The sequence below is a fragment of the Rhodotorula paludigena genome, assembly GCF_050403205.1.
Source record: "Rhodotorula paludigena JCM10292 DNA, Rt_paludigena_JCM10292v1_ctg2, whole genome shotgun sequence".
NCBI classification, from domain to species: domain Eukaryota; kingdom Fungi; phylum Basidiomycota; class Microbotryomycetes; order Sporidiobolales; family Sporidiobolaceae; genus Rhodotorula; species Rhodotorula paludigena.
The window spans coordinates 729,061-739,017 of NW_027481456.1; the positions used below are offsets into that span (position 1 = coordinate 729,061).

General features: G+C 63.0%; 4 protein-coding genes across 4 annotated transcripts; 2 read left to right on the top strand and 2 right to left on the bottom strand.

Annotated features, from left to right (window-relative positions):
* Nucleotides 1-88: 88 nt before the first annotated feature.
* ACL4 (Acl4p) lies at nucleotides 89-1,598 on the bottom strand (the record flags this gene model as incomplete). The annotated part of the gene is made up of 6 exons (XM_076645907.1): nucleotides 89-253; nucleotides 321-583; nucleotides 641-734; nucleotides 799-883; nucleotides 963-1,243; nucleotides 1,305-1,598. 6 exons carry the CDS (start codon nucleotides 1,596-1,598, stop codon nucleotides 89-91), a joined length of 1,182 nt encoding a protein of 393 aa, XP_076508777.1.
* A 188-nt stretch (nucleotides 1,599-1,786) lies between these two features.
* Nucleotides 1,787-5,539, bottom strand: JCM10292_004573 (uncharacterized protein; the record flags this gene model as incomplete). Its single annotated transcript, XM_076645908.1, has 7 exons — nucleotides 1,787-1,895; nucleotides 1,969-2,302; nucleotides 2,396-2,913; nucleotides 2,969-4,941; nucleotides 5,002-5,099; nucleotides 5,157-5,320; nucleotides 5,391-5,539. 7 exons carry the CDS (start codon nucleotides 5,537-5,539, stop codon nucleotides 1,787-1,789), a joined length of 3,345 nt encoding a protein of 1,114 aa, XP_076508778.1.
* Nucleotides 5,540-5,711: 172 nt separating this feature from the next.
* Nucleotides 5,712-7,907, top strand: DBP5 (ATP-dependent RNA helicase DBP5; the record flags this gene model as incomplete). Its single annotated transcript, XM_076645909.1, has 13 exons — nucleotides 5,712-5,721; nucleotides 5,781-5,915; nucleotides 5,976-6,013; nucleotides 6,073-6,146; nucleotides 6,204-6,296; nucleotides 6,357-6,459; nucleotides 6,523-6,696; nucleotides 6,768-6,883; nucleotides 6,948-7,108; nucleotides 7,166-7,251; nucleotides 7,310-7,568; nucleotides 7,639-7,784; nucleotides 7,881-7,907. The coding sequence occupies 13 exons, from the start codon at nucleotides 5,712-5,714 to the stop codon at nucleotides 7,905-7,907; spliced, it is 1,422 nt and encodes a 473-aa protein (XP_076508779.1).
* Nucleotides 7,908-8,343: 436 nt separating this feature from the next.
* Nucleotides 8,344-9,618, top strand: JCM10292_004575 (uncharacterized protein; the record flags this gene model as incomplete). Its single annotated transcript, XM_076645910.1, has 7 exons — nucleotides 8,344-8,386; nucleotides 8,462-8,545; nucleotides 8,608-8,813; nucleotides 8,890-8,960; nucleotides 9,052-9,135; nucleotides 9,311-9,333; nucleotides 9,401-9,618. 7 exons carry the CDS (start codon nucleotides 8,344-8,346, stop codon nucleotides 9,616-9,618), a joined length of 729 nt encoding a protein of 242 aa, XP_076508780.1.
* Nucleotides 9,619-9,957: the final 339 nt, after the last annotated feature.

The following is a 9,957-nucleotide window of genomic DNA, read 5'->3' on the forward strand; positions in this document are numbered from 1 at the left end:
GCGAGATTGCTTGCTCCGACCCCACGCTTCTTCGCTCTCGCATGCTGAATTGGCACGAAGCGACGTTGTGCAAGCTGAGCGCAACTTCCTACTCCTCCATCGCGTCCTCGGCGTCGCTCGCGTCCTCCCACTCGCCGTCCTCGCCCTCCGCACCCGTGCTCGCCACGACACCTGCCGCGTCGAGCTTGGCGATGAGCTCCTTGACGTGACCCATCTGCTCCTTGTCCGTCTCGGAAGAGTCCCGCTCCTCCAGCTGCAAAGAGGCACGGGATGAGCGACGCCCAATTGAGGGCGTGAGAGCGAAGAAGGCGGCGACGCACTCGCATGTAGTTCTCGAGGCAGAGCTTTGCCTCGCTCCAGCACTCCTCCCTGCTCTCCTCCTCCTCCGTACTCGGCGCATTCTCCCCACGGCGCTCGCCGAGGAGCCACCACGCCCACCCGCTCAGGTACCACACCTCGGGATTCTCATCGTCCTCGCTCTCGAGCCCGTGCAGGATCTCGAGCGCGGCCGTGTGCTCGCTCAGCTCGAGGAAGAGCTTGGCGCAGGTGAGGCGGGCGGAGGCGGGAGGGTATATAGGCGACTCTGCGGAGAAAAGGGTTAGCACGCGATTCGGAAGCGGAAAGTGGTGCCCCGACGCACCTGGCTCAAGGCCTCGCCACAACTCCCAACCCTGGTGCAGCGCCTTCTTCGCATCTTCGTCCCGCTGCTGACTCAGTCGTACCGAAGCAAGCGTCTGGGAGCGAAGTGGGTCAGCCAGGCGAACGCGAGAAGTGGGCGGCGCCAGAGCCGCGACGCACCTGGTACACCTCCGGGTCTGTCGGGTCCAGCTCCGCTGCCTGTGCAAGATACTTCTCGCAATTCTGCTCCGCTTCAGGCTCCATGCTGAGCGCAAAAAGTATGCGAATCCAGCGTTAGCACAGCCTCCTTAACCGTTGTGCAACGCAATACTGCTCGTACGTACCACAGGTCGGTGAGGTAGAGCTCCGTCATGCCTACGAGCGCACGACTCGCGCTCCTCCTGATCTCGCCCTCGTCCTCGGCGTCTTCTGCTGCGCCTGCTCCGCCGTCGGCGCCAAGCTTGGCCTGGTTCAGCGCCTCGAGCTTGGCCTGTAGGATGACGAGAGCGTTGGCAAAGTGCGAGAGCGACTCTTGCGGCGTCTGCGAGAGCTGGGCGAGGTAGAGGTGCGGTGCGGGAGACGGGTCGGGAAGCGAGGACGCGAGCTGGATCGTCAGGCCAAAGTGCTGCGAGGAGCTCGAGCGGGTCAGTGCGGCTCGAAAGGGTCCTGCAGAGAGCTGTGCGCACCTCGCGGGCCTCGGCAATGTCGCCCAGCTCGAGTTCGACCGTCCCGAGGATCTCGAGCGCATCCCGGAGCATCCGCGGGTCGCTCTCTGCGCCCTGCTCCTGCAGCTGCCGGGTGGCGAGCTCGACTGCCTGCACGCACACGTCGCGCGCCTGCTCGTACTGGAGCGACGCGATCAGCTCGGCGCTGTGCACGAGCAGGTCCTCGACCGTCATCTCGACCGTCGGCGGGGCAGCCGCCGCAGCGGGCACGGGCGCCTTGCTCGTCTTCTTCTTCTGCTGCTTCGTGCGTCCCATTCGTAGCAGTGGCTGAGCGAGGTGGAGGGGATGAAGTGGAGCCGCGACTGTCCGCGCCTCCCAAGCTCGAGTCTCGCTCGACCGCGGACATACCGCCGTCACCGAATATCGAAGGGCAAAACGAGGTGCTTCTATGACATGCAGGTGACAGCACAAACAACACAGATAGACACATGGACCGACAGCTTCTATGAGATATAGGGGTTGGACACGTCGGGGTCGCCGAACAGCTCGCCAAGATGCTTCTCCAGCTCCTCGAGCTCGCTGCTGACGGCGCCGAGCGACACGAGGTAGAACCTGCGAATCGAGACAATTCGAGAGACCGTCAGTGTCGGGATACCGCCCTCGAGAGGAACGCAGCGCTACGCACCAGTACCGCAGGAAGCCCGGGCGCTTTAGCTCCTCCTCCCCGCGCGGCAGCCTGCTCAGCCTGCGCGACAGCACCAGCGCATCGTGCTCGAAGGACGCCCACGTCGGCTTGGAGGACGGGACGTCGCGCGCGAGCTGCGTCTTGGACAGGAGCGACGTCGCGCCGAGGTAGAAGAGCGTGCGGCTGAGGCGCTGAGAGTGCAGCCGGTACGGGAAGAGGACGTTGGCAAAGTCGTGGTGGATGACCGGATTGAAGCCACGCAGTCCAACGGCGGTGCGGGCCTCACGGAGGCGGTCCAGGATCACTTGCTGGCTACGGATGATCCTGAGCAGAACTGCAGAGGCACGGGGGCGTGAGTAGGACTGCAATCACAGCCGCGCACTCTGAAGCAGTAGATGGCGGCAGACAAGCCGAGCCACAGACTCACCTTCGCTGCGGAACGGGTTGTTCCATTGCGGCTCGACGCGCGCGAACTCGAACGTCGGCGCCAAGCCGAGGACGAGCGACTGGATCCTCGTCTCGCGCTTAAACAGCTCGCGCTGGACCTTGGCGAGCGCATCGGCCTTGGGCACGGGCGCCTCGTCCGGCGGCGCGACGAGGTTGACGTACGCCTGGAGAAGCGAATTGTAGGCCGAGAGGGCGAACATGACCTGAGCGAGCTGAAGGCGCAGACGCTGCCGCGCGGGCTGGCGGAAGATGAGGAGCTGGAAGACGGCGGAGATGCCCATGCTGATCACGAGCGACGCGATCGTGTAGCCGAAGCGCAGCGGCGGGGAGTCGTACTCGCGCTCTTGTCCAGGCATATCGTTGTACAGGTACTGCTGGAGGATCGCACCGCCGTACCCGACGACGTAGAGGAGCGACTGGGTGTACTTGGCCGGGTGCCGAAGGAACTTGTACGATGAGAAGGCGAACCAGAGGGCACCGAGCGCGACCAGTCCGTACCTGCACCAGCGATTCGTCAATGTGTGGCCAGTCAGGCAAGAAGGTTGCGACGCACGGGTTATAAGTGTAGCCGCCGACGTTGTGGAAGATCTCGAGGACGATGAGGCCGACGAGCGCACCTGCGCCCGTGCCCGAGATCTGCAGGAGCCACGTCGACAGCGTACCGCCGAGCGTCGGCGCGATTCCGACGATGACGGTGATGAGTGCCGACACTTGACCGATCGGGAGGAACACGTTCTTCTGGAGGTACGGCGCGAGCGCGAAGACGGTGTAGACGGTCGTGCCCGTGGCGACCTTTGCAGCATAGAGTGAGCGGCCCTTCCACAACCAGTGTTCGGCGCGAACGAGGTAGTGGATGAGCGGTTTCTTGACGGGCTTGTACTCCTTGCCGTGCAAGACTGCGAGCGCCTCCTGCAGTTTCATCGAGTCGCGCGGACGCCAAAGCGTTTTGACGGTGTCGACGACCATCTGGACGAGGTACAACCGGAGGCGGCGGCGCGGTTGCGACTTGACGACGTCGTACAGCGTCGCGAGCTCCTCGGTGAGCTGTCCGAGGCCGAATAAAAGCGAGTACGACTTGGTGAGCGCCTCGGAGCAGGGCACCTCCTCGGGCTCGTCGTCCGACTCGACGGTCCCGGCGGCCGTTGTGATCGTATTGCCGCGCGAGCGAAGGCGAGCGAGCGGGGTCGCGGCGATGAGCGAAGACGTCCATGCCTTGGGCAGACGGTGCGCATACATCTCCTTGATTGAGGGCATGCCGGCCTCGATGCGGAGAACGTCGTCCACCTCGAGCGCTCCGTCCTTGATGAGCGAGACGAGTGCATCCTGCTGCGCACGCGCAAACGCATCCCACGCCGCGCGGAAAACCTCGAGCACTTCGAGGTTGGTGCGCGGGTCGACGCCCTTCTCCGGGTCCGTCGTCTTCGGCCGCTCGCGCGCAACGTCGGCGGGCTCCTCGCCCGGCACGGCCGTCTCGTCCGACTCGCGCGTGTTCAGGTCGGCTCGCGCAGGAGCAGGTGCGTCCGCGCGCGCCCAGTCTTGCGCACGCTCAATGTTGAGCACAGGGGCGAGTGGCTGCGCGTGCGTCCTCTGCGGGGTCGACGCGCCCGAAGTCGGCGGCGAGCGCACGACGGGTGTCGAGACGCCCGACCCGGGCCGGCTCATCGACCGGCTGCTGCGCGGTCTGCCGCCGCTGCGCAGGCTCTCCGCGCGGATGCGACGGTGCCGTGCCTCGCTCTCCTGCACCTCGCGCTTGAGTCGCGCCGCAATGGTGAGCATCTTCTCCTGCGCGGCGGTCGGCGTCGGGCTGGTATGCAAAGCGTGACCGAGTTGCTCGACCGGATTTGAGACGGTTGCGGGCGCGGCGGGCGTCTGGGATCCAACCGAGATGCGGTGCTCAAGAAGCGCCGTCTGCGTGTTTTTGAGCGTCGGATCCGGCTCGACGGCGATGCTCGACGCGCCGGCGAGCTCGTCGATGATCTCGGCGATGACAAGGTCTATGCCGTGGCGGAAGTCGGCGAATGTGCGTGCGGTCTCGGCACGGGCGAGAAGGTGACGGCTATTGACGCCCGCCGGGTCGAGCTCGTCGATGAGGTCCATAGCCGAGGAAGCGGTGATGAGGGCCTGCTGCAGACCCTGGACTGCGCGAATCATGTCGCCATACTGCTTGAGCGACCAGCGCGAGAAGACAATTTCGTAGGACGTCTCGTTGAGACGGGCATTGAGAGCTAGATAGTCGGACCGCAGCGACTTGACGAGAACCTGCCGCACGTCGACCTCATCTTGGTCAAGCTCGCGCGCATACGTCTTGCAGGTGAGGTGCGCAAGAGTTGAGACATGTTGAAGCGAGGTGACGAGGAGGCGGCGCAATTCAGCCTCGGATGTGATTGGCCACACGAGTACGTTGACGCCTAATGCGATAGCGAGGCCCCAGGCGTATGCCTGAAAGTCGGAGAGGAAGAAGCGGAGGTTGAAGTCTTCGTACAGGATCGAGCCGTAGATGCCCTGGAAGGCGAAGATGACGCCATACTGGACGTGCCGCTGGGTCAGTATGTTGCAAGAACCTGTACGCTGCGACCGGAAACGGACAAGATAGAACGAGATATACTTGGGGCCGCCGAAGCGAACGAGTGCCGCGAGGTAGACCCAGGCGGCAAAAACGAAGCCTTGGGCTGTCGGCGAATGGGCTGCACCTGGCTGTCAGCCAAAACATTGGGCGTTGTGGACGGGCGCACAGAACGGACCCAGTTCGCCCAGGATGGCATAGACGAGGACTCCAATCCCAAGTCCAGCTAAGCCGAGGATGATGGCCTGGAAGCACTTTCCAGTGGTCGCACCTGGGTAGGCGCCGACAACAACGAGGAAAGAGCCGCCAAGAGCAGAGGGGTACTCGAGGAGGTTGGCGAACCTGCGGGATCAAGGAAGAAGGGTGAGCGCGGGAAACAGGGGCAACTGCTGGCGGCACTGCTGGGACTCGCCTGTTAGAGAAGGCGAGTATGCAGAGAATGCAGATCGCGAGGGTCTGCTTCGCCACGCCGATCCAGAGCGTGGGCGGGTGCGAGCGGAGGTTGTGCAGTCGCTCGTGCAAGTTGGCGGCGAGATGGTCGGGCGGGCGCAGGCGGACCATGGTCGCGTGCAAGCCCCGGTTGAGCGAGGAAGAGCACGAACGGCCCTGGTCTGGCAGCTTCAGAGCAGCGCGCGGGACGGGAGAGGCCAGAGATTCGAGCAACCCGAGAGAAGTCGCGGAACGACGGTCAACTTGAACTCACTCGTGCTTCCTCCCACGAGAGCAGTGCACAATGGCTTCAGGTAAGGCTGGGCAGCTCTCCAAGGGCAAGTCGCGCGGACTCACCCTTTTGCGCGAGCAGACGCCGTCGCCTCGCTCGCCAGCCGACTGTCGGCGATGGAGCCAAAGAGCGAGGAGCAGCCAGAAGCGTCTACGAGCGCACAGCCGGAACAGGATGCTCCCGAACAGCCGGCAGAAGAAGCTGCAGGTCCGCAGGGTGCGTGCTGCTCGTCGCCGCTTTCTCATCGCTCGCTCAATGACACTTGAATGTACACAGCGTCCAACCTCCTCGAGAACCTCAGCCACGAGGTCCAGGTGCGCACACACTTGCACCATGTCGCGTGAGGCCCCCGCTGACTCTCGCATCGCCGCAGGTCACCCTGGCCGACCAGCAAGCGGACCCCAACTCACCTCTGTACTCGGCCAAGTCGTTCGAGGACCTCAACCTGTACCTAGCGTGGCGCTCAGACCCCGGCGATGTGAGCTGACGTAGACGGGCAAACAGGCATCCGAACCTGCTCAAGGGCGTGTACAAGATGGGCTTTCAGAAACCTTCCAAGATTCAGGAGAAGGCGCTCCCGCTCCTCCTGCAGAACCCGTTCGTCACCTTTCGACCCTCTACAAGACTTATTTTGCAGCTGACACGCCATTCGCGCAGGGCACGAAACATGATCGGGCAGTCGCAGTCGGGGACGGGCAAGACGGCCGCCTTTGCCCTGACTATGCTTTCGCGTGTAGACATGGATCTCAAGGCGCCGCAGGTGCGCTCTCCGCCCTTCTGAACCCTTCACGAAAGTACGCTGAATCCCGCTCGACTCTCGTAGGCAATCTGCATCGCCCCCTCGCGAGAGCTGGCGATCCAGATTCTCAACGTCGTGCAGTGCATGGGCCAGTACACGCCCGTTGAATGCTTCTTCGCCGGCAAGGACTCGTACCAGAAGGGGATGCCGAAGTTGACGCAGCAAATCATCATCGGGACGCCCGGAACTATGATCGACGTGCGTCGTCGACCTCAGCTCCTTGCTCCGCTCAGTCTGTGGTCGTGGCCTGACGCTCTGGGACAATGCAGATGGTCACAAAGGCGCGAGTGCTGGATCTGAAGGAGGTCAAGGTGTTTGTGCTGGACGAGGCGGACAACATGCTCGACTCGGGGTCGATGGGTGACCAGAGTATCTCGCTCAAGAAGTGTGTGCACCTCCCACGCCGAGTCAGTGCTGAAGGCCCGGCGTTGACACGACCATGCGCGCAGCCTCATCACCAAGATGGCGAAACAGCCTCAGATTGTCCTCTTCTCCGCCACGTTCGCCGACGTCGTCCGCACCTTTGCCGTCCGCTTCGCGCCCGGAGCAAACGAGATCCGACTGAAGCAGGAGGAGCTCTCGCTCGACGCGATCAAGCAGTTCTTCATGGGTGCGCCGTCTTCGCCAGGTCGTCTGGGAGCCAGTTCTGACGCATCTTCGAATGCAGACTGCGACAACGAGCAGCACAAGTACGAAGTCCTGGTTGAGCTGTACAACCTCCTCACCATCGGTCAGAGCATTATCTTCGTCAAGGTCTGTCCGCTTTGCCCACTGTCTGCGATCTTCGGCGACTGACCGGTCGTTCGCACAGCGCCGCGACACGGCCGACGAGATTGCGCGACGAATGACGAACGAGGGACACAAGGTCACGTCGCTGCACGGCAAGCTCGAGACGGCCGAGCGCGACCAGATCATGGAGTCGTTCCGCGACGGCAAGACCAAGGTCCTCATCACGACCAACGTCATTGCGCGCGGCATCGACATTTCGCAGGTCAACATGGTCGTCAACTACGACTTGCCGCTCGATGGGCAGGGGCGGCCCGACCCGGAGACGTACCTGCACCGTATCGGTGCGCACCGTCTCGCACCGCGCTTCGCTCCGCAGCAGCATCCGCTAACCCGCCGTCGTTCGCTCATCAGGCCGAACGGGCCGCTTTGGTCGCCAGGGCGTCTCGATCAACTTTGTGCACGACCGCCGCTCGTTCGAGCACATGGAGGCGATCCGGCTCGCGCTCGGAAAGCCCATTGTGCGCGTCGACACGAGCGACTTTGAGCAGATGGAGGCGGTGCGTTTCGCTTCGTTGCTCTCAGCTCATCGCCAGTGATTCGGTCTTCAAATGAACGTGCTGATCTGACTGTTGTGGCCCGTGTCGCGTCCATAGACGCTCAAGGCGGCTCTGAAGGCTTAGAAAAGTGTACAGGGAACCGGTCGTATGGACGGGCGAGGGCTGTAGGACTTTCCAACGCCCTTATTGCCCGTTCAACTATCTTGTTGTACGAGTCGTCGTAGCCCCTGACAGAAAGAAGAAAGAGGAAGCACCAACCAAACGTTGGCGGAGGAGGGGACCTCGTCTTCCTCTCCTCCCCGCTTCACGTCGTGCCATGTCAGCGCGTCGAGCTCCCTCGATAGAACCAGCCTGGCGCTGCACAGCACGAACGCGAACACGCACCGCCTCTGCCGGAAAATCCGCGCACCCCGCCTTTGCTCCAGCTTTCACTCGCGTGGGAGGTCCAATTGCGGCCCGGGCCGAAGAGCCGCTGTTGTGGACGCGATGCTTGTTTGCTTCTGCTCGTTCACTGGCTGCTTGCGCTGCTCTTGTCTGTCCATCGCCCGCTTGTCTCCCGATGCGTGCTGCTCTCGTCGTCGTTGCCGCATCTGCCGGCCTCGGTAGGTCTGCGACGATCTGCTCTGCTCTGCGTAAAGTCTTACGCGTGTGCTGATCTTGGAAACTGTCCCCTCCAGCTGCCCGCGCGGCTGCCGTCAGCGGGCTCTCCCCTGCCGCCGACATTCTCCGCCGGAACGGTGGAGGCCTCTTCGTGCGCCAAGGTGAGTCCTTACACTCTTTCCCCATGGGCTCTCAGCTGACATCTGCGCGTGCTCTCATACAGCCAACGGTACGTGCGACGACAATGGCTGCTGCGTCTCGGGCGGCAACACAACCTGCTCGACGACGATTCCGGCGTGTGACTCGCTCGACGTACTGCTCGACGAGCACTACCAGCCCTACACGGCGCAGTACATGGAGAGCGGTTGGCCCCAAATGTGCCGGTACGGGCTGCCGGACTCACGGGAGTGCCAAGAGACTTGCAACGAGGTGCGTTGTGCAGGGCTGAGTTGCACGGGCGTGCACTGATGTCCACAGGTTCCTTGACTCACCCTGGAACTTGCAGCTCTACTCGGTGTGGTCCAGCGACACGGCAGAGACGCGTTGCGTGTCTTCGCTCCCTCAGCTGATCCATGAGTAAGTCTCGAACGCTGCGCCTTGCTGCCTGCACTATCGATGAGCACCCAGTTCCTTTGTGAACAAGCTGACCGGCACTCCTGTGTTTCAGCTGCACCTGCTTGGAGTGGAACGTCCTGTCTGCCAGCAACCGCAACTTTGTTGGCAACGACGGCGGCGTCTACGAGTGGTGCAAGTGCGTCGGCTTCAGGGAGCGAGTAAGGAGTTGGACTGACGCATCTTTTCCGACACCCTAGTGACCACGGGGTCCAGCTGTCCTGGAAAGGCACGATTGCTTCGTCTTCTAGCGAAGCCGCCGATGCCTCAGCGACAAGCGCTGCTCCCAGTCTGTCGTCGAGCTCTGCTGCCAGTCCTGCGCAGAGCTCTCCTGCGTGTGCGTCATGTCCGTGGCTGTCAATCCCACGACATTCGAGGCTGACACGGTTCATCTTGCTTCGCAGCAAACGCAATGACCTCGACCGTCAGCTCTTCCACCGTTTCGCGCGCCAATGTCAACGCTTCTTCGTCGGCCACGAGCGCGGCAAATTCGCCTGCGCCGACTCAGGCAGACGCAGGCAACGGCGCCCAAACCATCCTGACGGGCGCTCACCCGCTCGTTGTCGCCTCGGCTGCCATGCTGGCGACTGCAGCTTTCGCGGCGCCCATCGCCTTCCTCTAGATTCTAGTACTTTCACAAACAACAAAGACACTGTATGCGCACGCTTTGAAGGTGTCTCGACGGCCATGTGGATCCCTCCGGCCTTTCTCCGAAAGCGGAAGGCGAGGCGCTCCTGCATGATGAGCGATCGGAAAGCGGACAGTCCGTCTCCTGGCAAGCGAGTGGCACGGCAGGGCGCTGCACACTCGAGTGCTGGTCGTCGGGGACCGCCTCGAGCTTCCGAGCAGCTGTCGGCCGCACTTTGTCGCCGCTCAAGCCTCTTCGCCGGCCCCTTGTCTCGACGCCGGCCCCTCGTCTGCCGCGCTCCGTCGACGCCAGCGACTAGGTCAGCGGGAGCGA